The sequence below is a fragment of the Necator americanus genome, chromosome III, assembly GCF_031761385.1.
Source record: "Necator americanus strain Aroian chromosome III, whole genome shotgun sequence".
In the NCBI taxonomy this organism is placed as follows: Eukaryota; Metazoa; Nematoda; class Chromadorea; order Rhabditida; family Ancylostomatidae; genus Necator; species Necator americanus.
In genome coordinates, this window is record NC_087373.1 from 15,207,522 (window position 1) to 15,232,698 (window position 25,177).

A 25,177-nucleotide genomic window follows, 5' to 3' on the forward strand; every position below is an offset into this window, starting at 1 on the left:
GAAGCTGAAAAACCTTCTCAAACGACACTTCGAGATCATTCTATTATCGCTGTAGACGCTATAAAATTCGGTTATTGCTACAATGTTGTGGAGGAACCTTACTAGCCTTAGTACCTTCTGAAGGTAACAGATCAGTGAAGTTGTTTGCTTTTCATTCATTCGTGGGTTTTGTATTCACTGATTATTTTTTCATCCATTACCGTTCACGATAAGACCCTCGCATGATCCACCGATGAGTCACTAATTTCTCCTCGCAACTGACTGAGTGAATCGCAGTTAAGTACTGCCCTAACGGTTATTCGTAAAGTGATTTTTATCCCTATAAACATGCGATTTTTTTTTCATCTGTCCGTTGAAGTGAACATTAGGTCATGACAGCGCATCTGGAAAAGATATTGCATTTTCTAATTACTTTATTACCTCCAATATGTTTACAGACAAGTAAACAACAAACAAATAAACAGTAACAGTCACTTTACCACGTCATCGTTTGTTACCAGGCGCGATGAAATTTTTTCCTTGAGGTGTCGAGAAAAATTCCTCAATTATCCCTCCCACTGCAATTGAAAGTTAAATTCCACACCACATCAAATGAGGTCTTCCTAATAAGTTTAAGGAACATTTTCCAATCGTCGATTTCTTCCTTTTGCTGAGGGAAGAAAACGAAGAAGCAATTGAGAAAATTCCCTTGAAAAATCCGTTAAGCCACTCATCTGCAGCGGAAAAACTCCCAGGAATTTCTCCCAGGTTCTATATTCAGCGTTTGCATTTAACATCGTCCTTCTTGCTTAATTTAATTTCAAAACAGAGCTTGTTGAAAAGGGAAACCCATCCTCCTTTTAAGTTCTTTTGTTCATATTGTATTACCGCAAAAGAACAGAAGAACACCTAATGTTCATGTGTTCTTCACTCCGCCCACAAGGATTGGCCTCATTTTCTTAGCGATGTGGAGTTTTGATGTGGATTGAGCACACTTCACATCACTCTACTTTCCGGAGCATAACGCTAATAGCAGTAGCGTCAACGTCCACACGGAAATCCAATCAACTCAATAATTCCAGAATTCTGCGCGCAAGAAACGACATCTCAAACCTGATGCCATGTCCATGGAATTCTCAGGATTCCTCAGATTTCAGAAAATAAATTTTGTCCCCTGATGAATTCTAAGCCACCGTTTCTTTTTTTTTTTCTTTGCTTAGTCCTCTATTTCCTATGTGAAGCTACAGAAATCGGATGTTTGAGCAATTTATCAACTTTTTAAGGTTTTGGTACTCTCCTAAACGGTAGCAAGTCATTCACGATAGACGAGTATCCTTAGGCTATTTTTGCGACCTAAGTCGCTTCGTTTTTGTCCACTCACCTATCTTTTCCAGCCCAGCATGAAGCATCTTCTAGAAGCATGTTTCTTAATCCCTTTCTCTCCATTTAAAATTCTTATACCTTTTTGCCTTCCTCGGATCCATGCGATATGGATTATAGCTAAAAACAAATCAATCCTAGGTCTAGGATTTTCTGCAAAACTCATTGTCAAGATGTGTATATAGGTGCAATTACAGCATAAATAGTGTTATTACTATTCTCTGTATTCTTTTTGATGTCTTAATCGACTACAGCATTCTCTCGTCAGATTTTGTATTTCTGATGAAGGCCACGTAAACTTCATATCATTATTCTTTATTAACCTGCCCCTCAGGGTGCTTAAGATATTTTTTATTCTAATTTTGTCTTCTAATATTTTATAACAGTTGTTAGCTGCGCTGGAACAAATCCTGTTCGTTGAGTTCTTCTTTAATCCTTAAATATCTGCTGCTATGGTTTCTGTTTTGGAATTCTATCAATCTCTCTCTACGTCTAGTTTCCAGACAAAAACTACGCCTATGGACTCTAATCCAGCTTCCCGTAAGAAGCGGAAAAAACAAGGCGACGACAAAATCCTTGATTCGCCTCTAAAAGCAACAGGATGAGAGCTGTTCGATTCTTGGCACATTGCTTTAAACACGATTTTTGCTATCATTTAAACTTTTATAATTATCTTAGTAAGATACAGTACGTCCATTCCTGCAGGAATTGGTAAAGTCGAAACGAGGAGTTAAAAAAATTTAGGAAAAAAATTGTAAACTGATCAATTATTTATGTTCGACTAATTCTCGCTCTGAATCGATTTTTTCCAAATTTTTTTCCTTTTGGCGTTTTTCTAAAAGTTTCATTCTTGCACCAAGTTCCTTTCATAGTTTGCCTCTGAAGAAAGTTTTGCTGCATGCCCTTCTGCTTTCCGTTCACTTATTTTGGTCTAAATATCTGATCGGTGTTATTAGTTTATTAATATTAATATACATATTAGCTAAATATATATTACTTTAAATGTAGACAAATCCCCCCTTCTATTGCTGTAGAAATCACTTTTGCATGATCCATCTGTTTCCATTGTGTGCGAAAAAAAATTCTACGAACCTTTACTAGTAATAGAGACACAACTAATTGCAAGAAGATTTTCCAATGGCTACCGACGGCGGTATGCGACTGAAGTTGCGCTGACGTCTCTGTTTGGTCTGCACGTGTCCGTCCGTATACAAATATCCTTCATCTGTGATCGTTGTATGATGGGCAGCTAATAAATTTATTTGCTCATAATTCTCTGTAAGTTTCTTCGTTTCTCAACCATAACAACAACAGCATCTCTTTACTGCTGAAGAATCCCAGAAAAAAAGACTATATTTCCCAAGAACTATGTTTATGGTCCTTTTTCTTAAGATTTTTTTAAACAATTTTCTTCTGCTTTTTTCTTTCGTTGCCTTTTTTTTCGAGAGTACGTACAGAAATCACATGGATAATATTACATACCTCAATAAATGGAAGGTATATTTGAAGCAAAAATAAGAAGAAGTTAAAGTATCCATAAATCTTAGTGAATTGAGTGTCCATAAACCTCAGATGTCCAAATGTCGTAAGTCTTTTTCTGAGGCCTCTCCAATTTTTTTTCAATCCATTGTGCTCATCTGTGAACAGCAAATATTAATTACTATATTAATTTCCCTCTTAATCGACTAATAAATGTTTAAAAAAATGTCAGGCAATCATCCTGCTTCTTTTCCAGTGAAATCCTTCTTGAGCCGTGCAAACGCTTGCGACAAAATCCTAAACATCAACTTCTGTTCAACCACTACATCTTTATTCGACATGGATTCATCATCTCGTTTTTGCTACGCCGAAATTATGTGATTCGCTAGTTCTACGGAAAAAAAATATTGGTCCCTAGTGGATTTGCGACTTCCTCATCTCCAATAAATCACCGAACAGCATGAAGGGCAGTACTGTGCCTGTGAAACAGGGTTTGATGCATTTTTTTCTGTTCCTATACCAAGTTATATGGCATATACGGTAGGGCGAGGCCGTTTAGTACTCCTATATGCTACGCTACGGATATGTACGCTCTGAGTAACCTTCACACCCTTGTGCATGAACTTGAGACGTAAGAAACCCCCTTCAATCTTACATTCTGCGGGGATGGTATAACGCAATCGGTAAGAGATCCGTCTGCGACAGCACAACCGATGGTTCAAAACCACCGCAGTGCCGCTAACCCCCTTATCCCCTCTGGTTCGACAAAATCAACTCCAGAAGGTCTCTGAGGATTAGTGGGACAATCGTGAAGGAGTATGCAGTTAGAATGAAGCAGTTTAATGTATTCGTCATTTTTACAGCGCACCCCCAAAAAATCTGAGAAAATATTCTTGAAACTTTTCAACTCTCAAAAGTGTTCTGGTATGCAAACGAGTCTATGGATGGGGACGACAACATGTATGGGATGGAAAAAACGATGAAACCTACGGCTTTACGGGTTCCTAGATTAAAAAGCCCTTCAAATTTTGCAGCTACTCAAGGATACCTCAAGAATACCTCAAAGACACCATTTATCTGGTGGTATGAGAAGAAATCTCTACTATGTGCTGCACTGACCTGCGATCATTTGCAGTATCCGTGAGACGCCAGAGCATACAAAAGCGGCAAACAATGAGAATAATGTCTTTCTGAACCAGCGTTTGCGTGCTCATTTCTGTTTAAATCTTATTTTTCGAGGTCCCGCATAGTTCGTTTCCCCAGAGTGGCGGACAACTTCCCCCCTTCGGTTCAGGTTGTTCATCCAACCTCTGACAGAGCTCGCCCAGCATATCAGACCTGAGGGAGTGATATCCTTTGGAAAGATTCCACAGGGAAGAAATGGCTCAGCAATTTACCAAGAATATTTCTGAAAACAATGTCATGCTGCCCCTACAAAAACACACATTAAACTCAATCCTACCGTGGCTTTCGCATCCGCCGATAGCACGCTTTTGGGTATAATGAGATAAAAGAAAAATAAGTGCGGTGTTGTTGTATCTTCAATCCTTCCAAGTAGACTATGCTAGAATTCAGCTAAGTATTATCAACTCGTGTTGTTTTGTTGGGAAAATTATCGTATAAGAAGCCAAAAAACAAAATGAATTGTTCTTGCTGCAGTTTTTTTCAAGAAAATACGCCAGGATCCCTGAAACTAGAAGTTATCTGTTTTTTTACAGTGCTATCAAGTGCTAGAAATAATGTGACACCAATGAAGAATCCCAAAAAAGATTTTAATGTATAGGGATCTGTACATAATCGAGTGTAATACGGCTAACATTAATAATAATAGTAATAATAATAATGATAACAATATTAATAATAACAGTAATAATAACAATAATAATAACAATAATAATAATAATGTTTAACCTGATGAGAACGATGCGTTTTTGATTGGTGGGAGGCAGACGTAAGATAGTGTGTGTGTGTGTGTGTGTGTGTGTGTTTGTGTGTGTGTTTGTCTGTCAGCGGAAGAAAAAGAAGAAAAAGAAGACCAGGTAGGAGCGTTGCGTTCATGCGGTTGAACATGACCCACCTGGTGAACGCTGCGCTTTTCCACTCACTGCACTCTTTGTGAATTTATCCCGAACATATTGCCACTAATTTTTTTCCCTTATCCGCTTGCCATTCCGTTTTACATCTTTTAAAATCTTCGTCGACAAAATTTTCCCAATAAAGCTAGAAAATGAATTTTCTCTTCTATCTACTTATATTTGCAAGTCATGCTCATAGCTCCATGCGCTATTGTTAACGAATTTTGGCTCTGTTTTTCCTTATTCCGACTTTCTTTCGAAGTACTTTAGCAACAATGCAATGAAGATGTATTAATATGCAAACCTGAGTTTTTTTTTGACTTGGGAAATCTTCTTTGCTTCCGTATGGTACTTGTTTTTGCATGGTTTACTGCACAAGAAAAAGGAATATGAACATTTTCGGCTTACGAGCACAAATTTTACATGGTGGAATCCTTTGTTTGCAGTGATTCCTGGAATAAGTACATTTCAAATGTCAAATATACTTGACTTGACTTATTAGTGTTTACTGTGATTGAGCTCTGTTCTGGGAATCGATTTCTTTCTTGCTGACGGTCAGATCACATTGAGCTTTTCCAAATTCCGAAATTTTTTTGCATTGCTATCCCGTTCACCTTCAAGCCTGAAACGCTAATGAACTCACATTTTCCATATACATATCGCTTTCCTGTAAATTTGCAGATTGACTAAAAATATGAAAATTAAAGGTTTGCCCGAAAAAATGAAGTATTTATGATGTAAATCTATTATGGTTTCCAAAAAATATTATTATTATTATTGCTATTCATGCTATTATCATCACACTGTTCAAGTTATTATTATTAATAGTTCAGAATCTTCTGTCTACTTCGCATTCAGAACTGATCGGATTTTATTCCCAATCCAATTTCTATGTACGTTTCGCCTTCTGGAGTTCTCCACGTGACTAATAATATCGATACTGTAGTGTGCCGGATTTATATGGAGTATTTTTGAAGAGCTCTCAATTATGAAGAGTTATCCTGACGTCCTTGCATTCGATACAGCATTTTTCTTTGCCGCCTTCACCATTTATTCTCCCTTTTGAAGTTCTCTCTTTTCATTAAATTTTGAATTTTTATTCCCAGTGATTAGGATTTTTCGTATATTATCACTGCCGAACTCATATTAGATATTATCACTGCCGAACTCATTATTACTCCTTTTGCAGCTCTGCATTTTGATCCCCCTGAAGAAAACTTTGCGTAATCCATCCGCGTTCCATAAGTGCTCAAAAAGAAACAGCATATGGCTGTAGTCGTAGACGCCTATTGAGTGAAAAACTTTGAATCACGTAGTTGAAGTGCACATCCTTCACTAAACATCAATAAAAAGATCCAGTTACAGTGCTCAGGAAGTTCCTCCGTTGAATCCTTAGAATCTGTCGAGACACTAATGTAACGGAAATAACACTACTCCTAAGCTGGTCAGTAATTTCTCAGTGATATCACTCATTCGTTGACGTCCTACTTCACCTGACATTATCATTTCTTGAGTCTCGCTCTTCTCTGTTTCTTTTTTTGTTTTGCAGGGAACAAGTTGCATGTGTTTTGCTGAGATTTGCGCAGGCTGCACATTAAGCGTTAGCTACGTAACGAGTGCCGACGATTGCAAGAAGTGCTCTTGAAAGCATTGATGCAGCTAGTTACTCAATGAAAAGGCCTTCACATAACCTCATACTCCCTCCTTTTCCACAGAAGCTGGTTCTATTTTGAATTGTCTTAAAGCTTCTTTAGTTCTATTGTTTTTATTGCTCTTTTCTTCCACTTCTATTTCACACGACTTGTCCAGTTCAGGAAATACTAGACAATACTGACTTTATGAGAAAAAATGTGACGGTAATATATTGCCTAAGGCAGTCCAACAATAATGGCAGGTGAGTTTAAAACGATATCTATCTCTTGAAATCTCAAGATCTAACTTTTTTTAACTATCCGTTAACACAAAATACTAGTTATATTTAAACAAAGTGACATTATATATGCGAGCTATAGAACTTACAAGATTACACGGCGGAAATTATCCGAGTATCGCAAATGGTGGAGATTTATATTGTATTGTATTTGAGCCCTCCGTAGCGCTTCACCAAACAGGTCAAATGCCTAAAAGGAACTTGTAACTACTACCAACCCTTCTCCTCCCTCAGCTCACTCTGAACTTGTGGACATCGTCGACTTCGGCGGTTCACGAACTCGTGTCCAGCTTATACAGTAACACAGTGCTTATACAGTACATTGGCAGTTCATACGAGGCGATAGGTCTTGCAAGATGAGGAACAGTAGCAAATACATAAATTCTTTCCAATTTCTTGCCTCGAAATGTATATCGAAATGGTTGGGCGGGGCTGTGTTCACAGACGACATACATCAACGAAGAATCGCATCAGTCGATGATCTCCGCCCGAATAAGTAAGTCATAGTCAGTGAAGAAATTACTTCCGCAGCAATGCACGCCTAATTGGAGCAAAGTAGACGGAGGAACAAGTATGTACTAGTAAGTAGCAGTAAATAAAGTAAGAAGGTAGTATCTTTCTCCGAATTCCATGCGTGGAAGCGGACCCGTCGCGGTCACGCGAGCAAACATTTCCGACGCCGACTGTAGAAAATGCTCGATGTTCCAACGATGCTTTCACAGAATCAAGCTCTTCTGCGCCTTTGGATATAAGAGAAAATTAAACCTTTTTTTTTGTTTGTATTATAAAGCTTGAAAAGATGCACTTCATTCTCTCATACAGATATCTATTATTAATTGAATCTATTAAATGATGGCAAGGGTGTAGCGCAGTAGGTAAGAGTTTCCGCTATGTCTGTGTGATGAATCAGTGGTTCGAAATCGTCCTAATCCCAACCATGTCCCTCATCCCTTTTGGATCGATAAGTTGGCACCAGACATATCTGGAACGATAAAAACAGTGAAAACTTGATAGCTGGCCGCCTGGCTTGCCCCTGTGAGTCACTGTGTAGGCTAGACACGCGTTCGTGAACCTGAAACTATTCAGAATTGAAGTCAAGCGCGAGGCGCATCCTAAGGGGATTGATTAGCCCCCTTATATACTTTATCCTTAGTTCTTTAATTTCAGCTCTAACACAATCGCGCATTGCGAATGTCGCAAAGTCCGTTCAAAAGTTAGTGTCCCGCTGTTGAGTGGCCATATTAAACGAACCTACAGTAGGCAACAGCGCGCTTTCCCATTGCACCCAACTCGTCCAACCAGGCACCATAAATTTGTCTTTTCCGATCCAGATACATTCCAACGTGTCATAGTCGTTTATTTCCATATTTTCATTGGTTGCCACAAAATTTCATTTCGTTACATTACAGCTCATCTTTTATGTATTATGCTTTTAATTTATGCTATTACTGCCACCTTTACATTCTGGTCAACCTCTACATTAATTCACAACTCAGATAAAGTTAAAGAAAAACTACAGGAATCTCCGCTCCTCCTTGTTGTTCCTCCTTATTCCTATTTATGGTGCACCTGCTGGTATTCGACTTATGGTACCCAAGTTACTTATGATACCTATAGTAAACATTTCTGATGTTTTCAAATAAATAAACAAATAGATATTGGTCTACTGTGGAGACCACTTACTAAACTCGGAAGAAACTCGAATAAATTCTCTGAGTATCGATTAAAATCATCTTTTCTCGAAACATTCGAGAAAAGATTCCAAGCGAATTTTGGCTATTCTTTGAGTGAAAGTGCACTTTCCAACCATTCTCTGAAATCTACTTGAAATTCACTGACGTCCACATACCGCGACGCAGAAATATTGTCCGTATCCTTTTTTTATTTTGTGGTTTTCGAAACATATTCTTTTAATTTCTTTTTAGGCCTTGCTGAAGTCCAAATTTTTTGCTAGATAATAACACTACTATTTTAATTCTATGCTTTGTACTAATAATTTCTGTGATTTTTCCCTATTAGTCGCCAAGCATCCATTTATTCTTCTCCCACATTCTTTACGGTTTTACATGATACTTGATCGGAAATTTGGTGGAACATACTCGGAATTTCCTGCTCATCCTTTCGCGTTTGGCCTTTTTCATGTCTGTATTTTTCTCTGCTCCTATATAATCAGAAAAAATAGGAACTCTGCTGTGATTAAAGCATCAGTTTCGTTTTTTTTAGTACTTTCTGCTTCACAAAACGTGTTCCTTAGTTTCTCCAGAAGTAATTTACTTTATTTTTAGATATCTTTCACCAGCTTAACTTGTTCCACTCAGAATGTTCCAGAGAAACATTAGTTAAGGTCATATTTCTGCGGTCTTTAGAATTCTGTGGTCGACAGCAAAATGAGATTTGCCTATTTTTAAGCCTTCGACTCAGTTTACGCTCTTGATTCGTGTTCCAACGGAAAACATTTAATCTGCGGAATACACCTGTTCTAGAATTCTTTTTTCTCTTAGTGAACTTTAATTTTCATCTTTTTTTCAGTATTGTTCAGATTTCTTTCTCTTATCCATACCAATTCTATATCACTTACGTCGGCAAGGGAGAATTTGTTTTGAAAAAAAGTAGGAAAACTTACGTAGCGTGGGAATCTCTTTGGTTCCGCTTGAAACCGGACCTGTGTCCTGCATTTCCGTGCCGTGAGACTAAGCCTACTGTATTTCCTCATTCCTCTATTTACCATGGCTTCTGCATAATTCTTCTCAAGTAGTTCGCTACCCTCACAGTTTCCACTTAACCATGTTTCATCCAGAATGTTGACGACGGCAGGACGGCGACTGTCGCGCATCGGCGCCTCGCCACGGCCGCGAATGCGCAATTACACTTTGGGGAACATGCCACCACCTCCGGCCGTGAATATTCGAACTCATGATATGATTTCGCCGCAAGAGCGAAGGTTCGAGATTGTTCCGGTCTGCTTGAAGCATTCACTATGAAGACTTAATTTTCGGATTCCAGATTTCTAGAAGCCGCAGAACGAGGGGACAAACCAACATTGCAAGAATGCCTTCTTACGGTACTACGTTATTTGAATAACTTTGTGTGTCGCCAAGGCGGAAATCCCAGGAGAACCATGATTTTTTCCAGAGAGAGGGCGAAACACCATTGAATGTGAATTGCTTGGATTCTATGGGACGTTCCGCATTGGAAATTGCTGTTGATAATGAAAACATTGAGGTTTGTCGATGATAATATTGAAGAGGAAAATTCCTGAGAGTGCTGCAGTAAACTTTCATAACTACATCCTGCTGAAATTCTTCCCAGAAAGGAAGTCACTGGAAGAAAATATACATTCAGAAATTAAATTAAGAGCGGGCTTACTATTAATTTAATTTTATTGTAACTATGAATATACATGTGGAAAGTTCTCATTTTCAATGAATTACGCATTGACTAATTTTGAATAAAACAAAGGAGAAATTTTGCGCTGACAATGAAAATTCAGCTCACTCTTTATTTCCATACGTGGTCAGATCAGATGGGGAGACGTGAGGGCTCCTGTAGTACGGTTCCAGAAAAGTTAGCTGGCGCTCCAAGTTGGTACTTTGTGTTCTCCTAACACTTCACAAAACTATTTCTCACTAATTCTTACCCCTTGAAAAATCTCCAACAGACTTGCCTTGTTTACACTTTATTATATTTATAATTTTAAAAAATTTTGCATTTTGTAAAAAAAATAAGAAATTGGATATTAAGGATGTGGATGAAGAGATTATTGGTCAGATTTGAATAAAAACGCTATCTCTCTAACGTTACATGGTGTTACAGTTACAGTTCCAGTTACAGTTACATCTACATACATGCAGTACCTTGAAGTAACAAACACTCATATTTTCATTGTGTTCTCCTTACTGGAAAAACGGGTTCAAAAAATGGTTACTTTCAGGTTGTGGATCTGCTTCTGAAACATCCAGACATTCGCATTGGTAACGCTCTTTTGTGTGCCATCCGAGAAGGTACGTTCTTAAGTTTCGATTGCACGTGCACGTGCATCAAGATTCTTTCCTTGTTCACAGATAGGGGAGCAGGCAAAAGCTTTTCTGCTAGTTCCCGACAAGAGACGATGCCAAATATTTTAACTTTTTCCAAGTGCTGCACACTCTGGGATAAATAAAACTGAAACCAATAAATAGATGCTTTTTCGCTTCTCTAATGATTCGGCCACGAAAACGTCCGTTTCCATCAGTGACCAATCAACGCATTACGTTTCCTCATTTTCCCCTGCAGGTAGTTTTTAGTTTGTCCACACATTATGCGCCGAAATTGCGAATCTGCACATTTTTACGGAGAGAGGCAACAAATTCGATTTTCGATTGTGAATAAACGGGGAAGAAACATTTCCACGACAAATACCTACTCGATAAATAAAAGCCGACGGCGCGAAAGTCTTCAAAACAGACTCCAGAGAACTTTCAAACCATTCAATTTCTTATTTTGTTTAGGTGTTTATCGTCTCGTGGAAATGCAGGTGAATCATCCATCGATCACACGTGAAATGTTGGGTGATGGTTGGGCACAGCATCTCGATCCAGCGTCAGCAGCTTCCGCAGAATATTCAAGGTATAATATGATAGAAGTCCCTCTTCTAATTTTTTCTTGAAACGTTAAAATTATGAGGTCAGAGAGTCAGAGAGTCAAAGACTCAAGAAGCATACCTTCATTTTTGCCACTAGTGTGTCCCAGGTGGAAATTAGTTTATATGTAGTAAGTGCTTGCGAAAGATGCTAACCGTGAAGTAACTAGTCTCAAACTGGTCTCGTTCTTCTTCACAAAAACTTTTCGCTCTTTTCCTTCTCCTGGAAAATTTGAAACGTGCACATATGGGGATGGGAACAGTGCTTCTGCTTTCCTTTCCCCTAAAAAAGTCATAGTTTCAGAAGCATTTAAGAGAAATGACTTACTTGAGCTATAGACAGCATACCACGAACCCAACGTGGTGCGAAACCCGCAGCGAAAACGTACGGTTCGGGAATTGGATAGCGCAGTCCAACGTGCTTCCGCTCATCTCCTCCTGATCGTCGTAAAAAAACGGCTAGGAAGACTGCGTTCTTTCCTGCTGAATCAACCCTTGTACACACACCGCATCCAAGTGCGAGAGGTCTAAGATCAATTAGATCTCCTCAGCAGCCTATGAAGCAAAACCAATGAACGGGGCGCTAAGAGGGCTGGAGAAGAGCATAGAGAAGAGTTCTAACGTACCTCGTAATCGCCAGAGTGGTTCCGCACCGTTTCTAACGACGATTATAGAGAGATGAGCGGAACCGCGCCGGATTCCCGCAATCTGCAACCCTATCTCTATCTTTCCTTCCACCACGTCAGATTCGTGGTGAGCTGCCTTCAAACAGCGGACGGATGTTACGACCTAACGCGATATCCGCATCGTGTGTTGTCTTTAAAGGCATCACCCCACGAATCTGAGGTGGTACGGGATTAAGGTGGAGTATTCGTATACGGGACTGTAGGTTATGGAGAAGGGTGATCCCGTTCATTTCTTCTCAATTGCCGTAGAAAACGGCCCGAAAAATACGGCTTCAAGCTTTCCTGCGCGCTATTTTCTACAACGAGTTCGATTTGAGCGCGCCAGCCTTGTGCACATCTTCCGGGCCGTTTTTTACGGCAATTAGGAAGAAATGGATGGAATCACCCCCCTCACCCCTCTCCATAATCTACTATCCCGTATACGAATACTCCACCTGAAATCCGTACCACCTCAGATTCATGGGGTGATGCCTTTAAACATATTCGAGCGATACTGTTCGTTCTTCAGCTAGAGCTCGCATATAATGAATCCATCCGTCGCCAAACAAAATAAGTAGAATAAGTATGTAAAAAATAAAAAATAAAATAAAATAAATTTAATTGAGATACTATAACTAACTACTGTAACATTATAGCTCAACACCTTTATTGTTTAATAATTATGTAAGCATATTTGACAGCGTCTCCAAGTCCCAACAGAAACAATCTGCAATATTTGCAATCGATAGTGAATGCAACAATTAGGTTTTCTAAGAAATAATTGAATTCAGAAAGTGGGACTCAAAGCATAACATAAATAACCTGGCGTTTGCAAGTATTTTTTAGTCTCTCTTCTTCGTTAAAGCAATCACACTACCACATCCGTAAAGTTAAACTGTCCGAGTTTTCAGTTAAGGATAAAGGCATTACGTTCGTCTATTCAGATTACAGTAGATTGATGAAGTCTTTGACTTGCGACCATATTGAATTGTCTGCTTACGCTCTCAGTTCACTAAGAAATCACATTTCTGCAACTGTGCCCTCTGCAGCTGACTTTTTCTCCACAAGACGTGCTACCTTCTCGTCCAGAAGGCGCACGTCACATCTTAATTCACACTTGACGAAACGAGCACTAACAAATAATCTTTTCTGGAATATGACGTCTTCATTTCAATGACTACCTTAAGAAAGGAGATTTGTCTTTTTCATTCTTATCTTTTACTGGAAGATGAGGAAGCACAATCTCTCATAATGTTTTGTTTGTCATGGCCTTGAATGATCAAAGTTCTGGAGTTAACCTCTCATAAAAAATGGACAATTTGATTGGATTGCGCTGCGCAGCTGAAGATGGGCTCAGAGTTCAGCCTCGTTTACTCCAACAAAAGTGGCGAAAAATGCAGTATGAGTTAGATCGACCAGCTTTCTATGACCTCGTTTCTATGTACTCCTCAATTCGATCAGGCGAATTTGCTATTAACATATCTGCCGCACTTGGGGGATTCCTGTGGAAGGTAAACACTACGAATTCAATCTTTATACCTCCTCAAAGAAACGAAAGTGTTTTGTTTCTTATCTATTTTCTCCCTTCATTGTTTTTTCAGTAATTAGACCAGAAGTTTCTCGAAGTTCCAGAAGGATGCAGTCGTACTCCTATAATTACGGTCTTTTTTTTTGCACACGAACACGACGTTGATATAAGCTTTAGTGAGCTAATTTCGTTACTAAGCCATATGGAAAAACTAAACAGCTGCTTTAATTTCATATTGCACTCATCGGTAGAAGAAAATTATTGGATGCTTTAACGATTCCAATGACAGCTGTTAGATTATTGAGCAATATCATGGTGAATAGATATAGAATAATATAGAATACAATAATAATATGGAATAACTTGATTGACTTAGACGGCCGGGGGTGTAACGGCCTAACGCTATCCGGCTATCCGCATCTTCGCGTCGCTAAACACATCCGAACCCATCCTGATCGATCTTCAGCTAAAGCTCGCATAGAATCTATCCTTTCTTAGCTACTAATATATTACAATAGTATAGAATAATATATAGATATGGAATAGAACAGTTAGGTAGTTTATATTTACCCAATAAAATTACTTCAACTTGAGCCAGCTTCAAAAATTCAAAAACTGAGACAAATTAATTTTTAATTTTTTCGAAAGTTCGTCCTAAATCCACAAACTAGAACATACGGTGATTTTCTTCCTACAATTCGATGACATCCACGATTTGTCCTGGTGTTCTAGAATTTTTTTCCCAATAGCATTGCATTTCAGCGACATTTCACCCATAATACTCGCTGCACAATTGAATCAATTCGAAATTCTGCAGATGTTGCTCAGAAAAGATGCCAGGATCGAGAGACCACATCGGTATGGATCACGTTTCGGAAGGAGGTGTTTTCGTCGACCTGAGTATGCCGATTTCAGGTATTCGTGTATATGCGAGACTTGCGATCGTGAGCGATTGAACGATTCACTACAGTACTCTTTGAAGCGTATTAATACATATCGGGCTCTAGCTAGCCCAGCATGGATGAGTCTTACGAGGTGTGTCTCTTTTCACAGTAGCAGGAATACCTTCGTATTACTTCTTATGTTTGCGTATAATAGTTTAAAGTTGAGGAATTTGCAAAAGAAAAGACATTTGTATCACACTTGTATCCGCTACACAACCAAGTCAAAACGACCTAAACCTTGGTTCACGTGTGTAGGCGACGGGGCTTGAAGCGGTACTGTGGGGCCTTCCTCCATTCCGATTGCGCCTGACGAGGGTCCTACCGCAAGCACAACCGCTTACGCAATCGGGCCAAACTTCAGATTGTTCTAATCCGTCTGTGTTCAGTCTATTCCAACGCTCTACTTCTGTTTTCACTTTAAGGCCAAGTGTAGTCACATCTCCTATGTTCTTTCTTCCTCGGAAAATCCGTAAAGTTCATGCCCCCAGCTATCCCTTTCCTTCGCTGTAAATTAGTGAGGGATATCCGAGAAATTATTTCTGGTAATCGTTCAGTAGAAGTTCCATCAGTTGTAACTTCAGATTTTTCTTTGAAAGGTTTGAAGATTCTCCTCAAATTTTGCTGACATCAATTCCATCATACAAGCAACGTGAAAACAGGGAATGTTACCTCCACCATTTTTGCCATACTATCGATTTTCTCTTTAGCCCTGATCCAATTCTCTCTGCTTTTAAACTCAGTTGGGAGTTACAACAACTGGCAGTAGTAGAGCATGAGTTCAAGGAGACTTACCTTCAGGTTCGTGGAAGGCAAAATTTTGAGGGGAATTTGCTTGAGAGAAGATAATTCTTCATTACAGCTTGCAGAACAATGCAAACAGTTCGCATGTGACTTGATGAGTCAGTGCAGAAGCAGCGAAGAAGTGTGTTTCGTTTACTTTCACTGGGGTTATACAGTAAGATACAACTGTCACATTTCAGGTCATCGCTGTATTGAACAAGGAGTGCAATCCACATGATGAAAACGTCGACGTTTGGGCGTCAAAATTAAGCCTATCTCGGCTGAAGCTTGCCATCAAATACGAACAGAAAGCGGTAGATTTCTTATATCTATTCGCAAAGATTCCGATCCAGAATTCAAGTTTCAGTTCGTCTCTCACCCACATTGTCAGCAACTGCTCACTTCGATCTGGTACGAAGGATTTCCTGGACGACAACAGAGAGGATCAGCGTGGAATATCATTGTTTGTATCGTTCTGATCATATTATGGCCGGTGCTCGCCGTATGCTATATACTGGTGAGAGAAAGAAGATACTTTTTGCTTTATTTTCATTTTTTTGCATACCTCCCACTATTAAAAAATACGAATGCAGCCGTTTTGCTGTAGTAGACGCTCTGCAATTGACACAGGACTGGTTTGATTGCTCTGAATCTAAAACAGTTTATACTTCTACAATAAAATAATGCAACATGAGACAGATGCAGCACTAACAGATGCGCAATGTTTGTTTGTTTATTTGTACTGCACTGCAGCGCCTGAGTTCAGTTCTTTGATAGCGAGGAGGATTGGTTCGAAAATTCTGCTAGAAAAAGTAGAAAATTCTGGTTTCAACTCTTGCGCACAAAGAGGACGGCGTCACTATTACTGCGTAGCCTCTCAAGATCTCAATGAGAGGGTGCAGAGAGGTTTCGTATGAAGTTCCGTTTTAGGAGCGTTGGCTCTCTTTTAGAAGATCTCAGGATTACGATCACACTGCTTAATGATGGCAAACTTGAGTCCTCCTCTGCAGTGCGACGAGTTGAATGTACAACGAAAGACGAGTATGGCCGTAGGAAGTACAAATATACAAATAAAAACAAAAAAGATAAAGCAGCGGTTTAACAATACATGAGATAAAAAACAATGAAATAAAGGGATAAGGAGGACAGATGTAAAGAGCTTTGCAACTTCAGAGTGCAACCTTGCTTGCATAGGGACTATTAGCTGTTGGCTATAGTCATAGATGCGATAGTCGGAGCCGGTGCTCTGACCCCCTTCACTTTTGAACGGTTGGAGAAAGGACCTCCTTCACTTTTAGGCGGTTGGCGAAATCACCCCCTTCACTTTTGGACGGCTGGCGAAAGGACCCCCTTCACTTGAGCTGCACCCCATGAGCTGAACCCCCTTCATCTGAGGAGGGTCCGGCTTCTCCCTATCGCACCTATGGCTATGGTGGTTGGCTACACCACTGGTAATAAATCACCTGTAATTAATCTATGAGTTTACTACGCTTACAGAATTGTTCCATAGTTTAGTGAAAGTCGTAGTCTTGTAATAATATGAAATGGAATGTATACATGTATCGTTTTATGAATAATGCTCGTATGTAAAGGTTGTATTTTCTTGTTTAATGTTTCCTTTTCTTTTGTATTTTCTTGTTTAGTGCACCTGACATTATGATCATAATGACGTATCTTTAATATTTGTGTGTTTCTGTAATATCTGAGATTTAGATAACCGCTTCTAGATGAATCAAAATATATCATAGTTTTGCCTCCCTTCACTTTATTTTTTTTTTTGAAATTTATTCGTGGGAAATCTGTTACTGACTAATGAATTGATCCAAATTTTAGATGCCGAAAAGCCGTATTGGACGAATAGTGCGCTCACCGTTTATGAAGTTTCTCTATTACTCAATTTCCTTTGGTTGTTTTTTGCTGCTACTAACATTGGCAACGTTTGAAAGTTACCGTAGTGAAAAAGGAGAGCGAAAGGTGGGTTACGTTGCTTCTTAATCTTAAATGTAAGTAATATATTTCTCAATGTATTGAAGTAAGCCTCTTTTGAATGTGTGCACTTTTTATGTTGTAGTTTATTTTTAATGCGTACATTTCACGACATTGATATTTCCGGTTGAGTTTGTCTTGATTTTTGTACACCGTCCGTTTCGTGACTAACGAAAGTACTGATGTAATGAGTAATGATGCAGTGATTCACATTTTGTTCAAATTGATCACTTAGCTGAAAATTTCAAGACATTCCAAAAATTTGGTTCACTACTTTGTGTTTAGGGCGGTGGGAGAACACGTGCATCAGATCGTGGTCCGCCACCAACTTTTATCGAATCTCTTGTAGTTGCATGGGTGCTCGGTAAGTATTTATTCAGTTGCTTGATGTATCCGATTGAGGAAGTCAATCGTGAGCGTTTTTGTAAATTCAGTTTGAGATTGACAGGGGCATTCCCCACTTCACAAGAGAGTAACATTCAGATTATTTAATTTCACTGTTCCTCGTTTTTCCAAATTCTTATTATGATGGAGTGCCAATCTGACAAAATGGAGCACTTTTAACTTCTTCGATTCTTTGCAATTTATCGAGGTGATATGACCGTTGAAACTGTTTCCAAGATTCTTATTGTGCATGAATTACATTGAATGAGACATAGAAATCGTTTTTTAATTATGAGAAAGGTTTGGAAAAACGTGAAACACGCACTGAAAAAACAATAAGGACCGTCGGAAAACTATTGAAAGATGGGAGAAAGTTGATGGGGAGGATGGGAAGAACAACGACAATACCACCTAAATTGCAATTGTCATTTCCTCAACAAAAAGGGAAAAAATGAGTCTTCTGTTAACCAGCGACATTTGAGTCAACCAATCTGGGATCAGTTTTTGAGTTGAAAATTCCCAAATTTGGAAGCGCGAAAACAATTGACAAGCGCTATTTTTAACCTTTGCTTTTTTCCTCCACATAGTACTAATCTCAACTTCAACGACTATTATAGTCCGGATAAAATGCAAATAACAAACGTTCCATTTTGTTAGCACTCCATCTCAATTATCCGAGAATATAAGAATTAATCAGACTCTTTTGAACGATACAGAACTTTTGGAAATTGTTTTTTATTTCTATGTACATCTTTCATTTTGATGAAAACGCTCACGACTTCTCTTGAACCTGATACTTCATTTGATGCGGAAAACAGCGTGTAATAAATATTTTTGTGTCTCAGGAATGCTATGGTCGGAAATCAAACAGCTTTGGGAGGAGGGGTTCACAAAATATGTCCATCAATGGTGGAATTGGCTGGACTTTATCATGATCTGCCTGTACTTGTGTACGATCTCAGTGAGGTATCTAACTTGAAAGATCTGTTTTCAAAACGTTGATACTGCTTCCTATCCCTACTTCCAAGTACTATCGCGCTAATCCAACTCGTTCTATTCGTGTATTCGTGCTTCTTTGATCTTCTTTTCATTTTCCTTTGTGAGAACACCAATTATAATTTTTATCTTCAAGCTTTGTTCACGACCTATGGAACTGCTGTGTTCAGATTGAGCGCCTACTGGATCTACAGCTCTCCTGACTATTTACACCGTTACACCATTCGAACCCATTGGGATGCCTATGAACCAATGTTAGTGGCTGAGGCACTTTTTGCTGTTGGAAACGTTTTCAGGTAGGAGCTGTACAAGAACAAATTATATGTGCTCTGGAAAATACGGTAATTGCAGTTTTGCACGTATTATCTACCTATTCCAAACCAACCCCTACCTCGGACCACTACAGGTTTGATCATATCAGGCTTTTCCGGATTCTTCTAGTGTCCTACGAGCTTTTTTTCAGATTTCACTAGGTTGTATGCTAGTGGACGTCGCCAAGTTTTGCTTTATTTTTGTCTTAATCATAAGCAGTTTTAGCATTGGCCTGGCACAACTTTACTGGTTCGTTATTTTCTGTTTACCGAACATTGTACTTTTGATTTTTACACTCATGAACGAACGAACAACGTGTTCAATATCGCACCAAATCGTTGTCCAGTTTTTTTGACAACGTCTGACCTTAGTAGATCTTGAATCTTGACTTTGAATCGACTGTTCACTATCATTACTTTATGAGAAACCGTAACTGTCCTGTTAAGCGACTAACTCTCAAGAAGCAAACACTTAAGAGGCAGGTATACCTTAACATCCTCCTTCTAATCTTCTTATCCTATTAGTATCATACTTTACCTACAAAAAAGCTTAAAAACAAGAGTGTTGGAAGCTAGAACTGAATGTTCGGTTGTTGTTTGCCCCACAACAGTAGTTCGTAAAGGGTCAAAGTCACAAAAATTACGAAAACACTTTAAAAGAAAAACAGAAATGAGTGCGAAATTTTCTCTTCCAGGTACTACGATCCGGAAACTCCTGTGTGTTTATCGCCTAATGAGTGTATACTGGAATCTAATGTGTTCTCTTCGTGAGTTTGCTTCACTACTTTTGTTGTTTCCTTTTCAATCAATTCTCATCCATCCATTTTTGTCCTTATGAATAGTTCAAAAACTAAATGTTTATTTTTTAAGTTTAGTTATTTTTTTGTGAGGCATGAAATTTTTAAGAAGTACTCTTACTGTAAATATAATGGTTAATTTGATTTTTTTTTAGTTTGGTTTTTGATTTTTTTATATTTATACTTAATTTAATTTGATTACTAGAGCACAAGCACTTCATATTTTGAGCACTCCAAATTTTACAAACTTTGAGCCATTCGAATATTCAAATATCTTAACTACCAGATAACTCACGTATTGTTCGATAAACAAACTTAGACATACCTGCTTACTGTCTTATTGGGCGATTCGATTACCTTTTAATAGCTGCTGTATGTTACATTTATTGGATTTTATAGTGCATATTTTATTTTATATTTATATTTCGTATCTTATATGGCTTTTTTGGCTGCTCTATTTTTCATGCCAGTTGCTTCTAGAACATCTTTACTTTTTCCTTTTTACATCTTATTTATCATCAATTGCTACTCCTTGGCTTCTTCTCTGCTTTTTTGCTCACAAGTTCCTAGGCAGCTTGTAAATTTTGACGGAATTAGTCGCTTTTTTCAATTTCAGCATTGCTGACTCCTATCTAACGCTCCTATGGTCATTATTTTCGATAACAAAAGTGGAAGACACAGATGTCGCTGAGGTGAACACGAGATGAAATTTTGATCAATTAATTAAGGTGGAAGTGCTGGAAATTTTAAAAAGTTCATTCCAGAACCATCACCTCACTCAGTCAGTTGGACGAGCGATGTTCATCATGTATCACTGCACTTCAATCATTGTCCTTCTTAACATGCTTATCGCCATGATGAGCCACTCCTTCCAAACTATAAACGTAAGTTTTTTGAATGTTTCTCAGAAATTTCGTTGTTCTTACGTCTTTATTTATTCATCCTAACACACAAAAAATAAAATTAATCAAATAAATATGAAATATATGTAATATAAATAATCCTTTTAATAAATTTTTGCTCTTCCTTAGCCATCAATGGGAGGATAAGTAAAAAACGAAAATTAAAAATAAACTGAATTCCATTTTGCAGAGTTGTAAAAAGCACCTACAACATTGTCCGCTCATATTTCATTCATTGCCGGACCCTTACTGATTCAGCGCTGACAAAAATAACACGAGACGGGCAGGATAATTTTCGGAAACATGAGAAAATCGAAGGGACGAGATACTGTGGCTAGGCGCTACAGTACCTCGTCTACTCCATCGGAGGAGGGCAGGAATGCATAGGCCACTAAAGGCAACCAGCGTTCGTTTATAAGTTCATTTTCTGAAAGTGCACTTTTAAAGAGCTCGTTACATTTTTGAGTTCCCATTGCATATTAGTGTAGGTCGCACCCATGCGAAACTACTAAGCTCAATTACTTTACCCGAACAGCTCTGAAAAGAATTGACTTCTTTCCAATATACGTCATTTATTCGTAAGAAATTATTTCCAAATCGTGGCGTTCTGATCACGTCTTGGATCTGAGGAGAGCAAATCAGAAATGAAATTAACCTAACTCTGCAGTTAAAGGCATACTGTTCCTTTTATGGTTTCCACTTGCACCCCAAAAAACGCCGTTTTTACCTTTCGTTTTTTTTGCGTTTTTGCTTTCTCAGGGAAAGTTTGAAATCGCAAAAAAGAAGACAGAAGTTACCATGTGCGGTAAGAGTTTGTAGGGCAATTGGCAGAGGTTCGCCAACGTCGTCGACGCTTTAGTGCCAACAAAATCTTTCATCCCTCCGGCGTCGGTAAATTGGTAACAGATTTGTCTGAGAGGACACAGACACTGACTTGACACAAAGGCTCTCTTCCGTCCAACGCCTCGAACTTCTGCATCTCACCTTATGGGCCACAATTTATTTCAACCATTGTTCAGAAAGAGAATCTGATGGACGTTAGGGCAACAGTAGGTGCATTGCGCTCACCCGCCCGTAAGAACCTAACCGATTCGGCGCCGACTATATCGTACTAAACGTAAACAGTGGGAAAGTTTTCCGAAACAGCAGCGCTGCAAATAAATATGAAACAGAATCCAATACGTTTGAAAACAAGGAAATAAGAGAAGTGTTACTGGGTTTTCCTACAAAGAAATGGGTTCTAGGATCACGCCGATCTAGAATGGAAATTTCATCGGACGAAATTATGGATGGCTCATTTTGATGAAGGTTCTAGTCTTCCACCTCCATTCAACATCATTATTACTCCTAAGGTAAACTTTTCTTAACCTTTATCGAATTAAAATTTTTTTCTTAACATTCGTTTAAAGGCAACGTACTACTTCCTTTTCGCCCTCATCAACACTTGTCGATGTTTGCTTGGTAAATACACCTATACGAAGAATCGAAATCGTGCCACAATACGAGTAAGAATTATCATTGAATCCTATTTTCTCGCTAAATTCCTACATATATGCTTCTTTCAGCGGCCAGGATACTCTAGGAAGCGGAATCAAATGGAGAATCATGATGACGATACGAATAAAAAGCCTTTAACATATGCAGATATAATCCAGCGATTAGTAGCGAGGTGAGTTCTCGCAGCTATAGTCGGCATCTGAAGTGTTTAACCGTTGGACGTGACGCGTCCACCGCAGCGTATGGTCTTTCTCTCTCGACGTAGTTCCTCCCTTTCCTTATTGCGTTCGAAGGAGAATCTCTCTTCCTCGGTTAATGTGACTGCGCAAGTGTAGCGCAGCCTCTAAGAAGTATCACTGTGCTTGCACGATCGACCGGAGGTTCGAAACCGCCTTAATGGCAACCAATTTGATCCCTCCGAGGTCGATAAATTAGTAGCAGAATTGTGGGGAGAATAAAAACGCTGCCCTGACACATCCCCCAACCTCCGCAAGTTTTTGTAAGGCTGAGCACGCGTTCATAAACCTCAAACCATTCTAAATTCAAGTCGAATGTGTACGAGCATCCCCATAGTGATTGATCAACGCCTCAACGTTTTCGGACTTTATCCTTTATCCTTTTCCCCGAGGCTGTTCTAAAGGATTCGCTCTGAGCGCATTTTGCATTTTTTCAATAAACAATATTCTTGAAGGTTCATTCATCAAACAAAGAAGGACATGAAAATGGACGGTGTTAACGAAGACGATTTGCTGGAGATTAAGCAAGACATCAGCAGTTTAAGGTAAGGAGCAAAGAAAATAGGTTTTTTCTCCTTGGTGAAAGGAATCATCATGTTATTTGCGAAGTTTTTTTTTTCCAAACAGGTCGCTTTGTTGCATGTTCATCAGGTGAAGAGTAATGTTAATTTGTATGTATCTAACACAAACTTTTCATTTACGTTTCCGTACGGTAGTATCAACTATAGTTCAGACCCATAGGCTACTAGTAAAAGCTTTTAAAAATTTGAAGTGTTTTTTCGCAATTTTTTCCAAAACTTCGCGGAAATATTTGATTCTCCGGTATTAGTTCGAAATTTTTCTTACGGTACTTTCCCAGTACTATCGCCTTTACCTTTGTTGACTTTTATTATCTTTTTCTCAGAAACTTAGAGCTTCCATCAAGAAAAAAAAAACAATTGCAAGATTCATTATTATCCAGGTATGAGCTGCGAGATGATCGCCGAAGAGAAATCGTTCGTAGTTCCTCCCATATCGACGCTGTTAAACGAGATATAATGAGAACAATGAGCAATACAAGGTAGTTAGTGCTCTTCCGAAGACTTCTTCCTTTCGTTTTCGCCCTTCTTCTCTCTTCGCTTTTCTTTGCCTGAACTTAGTGTGAAGTTATTAAGAAACCGTGTACTTGGGGGCAGTTATAGAATTCCGAGACATCGCTCTTCTGTTGCTGAGGAATTCGAAGCTTCCAGTAGTGATGGTGATGAAAGGTGAGTTCTTGAAGGCTGTGAAATAAAATAACCACTTCTAAATTTTTTATTCCCGCCTTTCTTATCCCATTGAATCGCGACATAAAAACGTACTATTTCAGAGAGGACACAGTCTCGCTACTTTTCACTCCACCCGCAAACTCAACGCTTCCGGAAATATTCCAGGATAAGCAGTCTTGTGGTGAGCGAAATTCGTATTTTTCACGTATCTTCCGAAATATTTTGGTTATCAAGTAATCTGAGGTGATGGTTTAGATGAGGACAAAAAAGAGAGACGTAGACGTTGCTCAGAAGCTGCCGGTGGGATTTGTCTGGCTGAGAGGATGAAACTAATTGGAACACGGCGGGGATCTGAAACACGGGAGCATTCGCTGCTTCGAAAAACTGATACGGCGTTCAGCTTCCCGATTAACGGGATTATGATGAGCCCACCCGCTCCGAGAACTCCAAAGAGCGTTTTGAAGTGAGTTCAAAAAGAGTTTCATATAACGTGATCACTATGTAGCAGTTACAAATCCAACAACCTCTGAGTTTAGATCACCCGAATCACCGCAATATATTAAAATGGCCGTCGATTCCACTTCACTTGAAGCAATCCAAAATCTCCGCAACGAGCTAAACCAGAAATTGGATCTTCTTATCAGTAGCATCCAACTGACTGCAAAAGCTGCTGACATAAGTGAAGTGACAAAAGTTAGCGACCTAAACAGCAATCTCACACCTTCACCGAAAAGAAACAGTAAGGTGAACTTCACGGAAGAAACATAAGCCATCACGTCTTCTTTGCCATTATCTTGTTCTTCGATTCTTGTCAGGTATTTTGTTAACTAGTATCTCGTTTTTTTTCACATTTAACAAAATAACCGTTCCTGCTCAATTATTAATTGTAGCCTCGTTATTTTGAGCTTAGCATGCGAAATTCTTGAAAGTTAATCCCCCTGGAAAAACGTTGATACATAAAAGGATCACGTTATTCGAACGCGTACCTATTCATTTGATCATTGTCAATACATGCGTGCTCATTGACATTACAATTTGATCTCCACAGTTCATATTTTTCCAATCTATGGGTACTTTAATTGTAAATAACATATTTTTATGTGAAAGTAATAAAGTGTAGTTGCTACGCCTTTATGTAACACATATTATAAATTACCTCACATTTTAGTATTTCTAGCCGGAACCACACTACATGTTTCACCCTTCATGTCCAGAATTCGTTCTCGCAAAGGATAACAACGAATTTTAATGTTTTGTAATGTTCCAAATTTTTCTTACAAAACGCTTTTCCAGAAAACTTAAAGGTTGAAAAGTCGCTTTTTATTGCTCTTCTTCACATTGCTTCATTACTTACTCTTTTAATATATTTCCAAAGAAGTAACTTCATTGCTAGTATCTCGTCATACCGAGATGATACAATGCACTATGTACTCTGTCTACCAA

General features: G+C 38.8%; 1 protein-coding gene across 2 annotated transcripts; it reads left to right on the top strand.

Moving 5' to 3' along the window:
• Positions 1-9,641: 9,641 nt before the first annotated feature.
• RB195_009665 (uncharacterized protein) lies at positions 9,642-24,502 on the top strand (the record flags this gene model as incomplete). Of its 2 annotated transcripts, XM_064190313.1 has the most annotated exons (29): positions 9,642-9,784; positions 9,847-9,904; positions 9,976-10,065; positions 10,775-10,844; positions 11,331-11,448; positions 14,417-14,512; positions 14,570-14,689; positions 15,306-15,396; positions 15,458-15,520; positions 15,579-15,692; positions 15,746-15,895; positions 17,212-17,352; positions 17,650-17,728; positions 18,594-18,714; positions 18,915-19,040; positions 19,096-19,150; positions 19,208-19,305; positions 19,751-19,822; positions 20,469-20,544; positions 20,617-20,736; positions 21,999-22,106; positions 22,164-22,259; positions 22,320-22,423; positions 22,943-23,032; positions 23,449-23,547; positions 23,642-23,734; positions 23,836-23,915; positions 23,990-24,197; positions 24,271-24,502. In XM_064190313.1, the coding sequence occupies 29 exons, from the start codon at positions 9,642-9,644 to the stop codon at positions 24,500-24,502; spliced, it is 3,111 nt and encodes a 1,036-aa protein (XP_064047896.1). The 2 variants fall into 2 exon arrangements, with proteins under 2 accessions (XP_064047896.1, XP_064047897.1); XM_064190314.1 differs by lacking the exon at positions 17,212-17,352.
• Between the last annotated feature and the right edge of the window lie 675 nt (positions 24,503-25,177).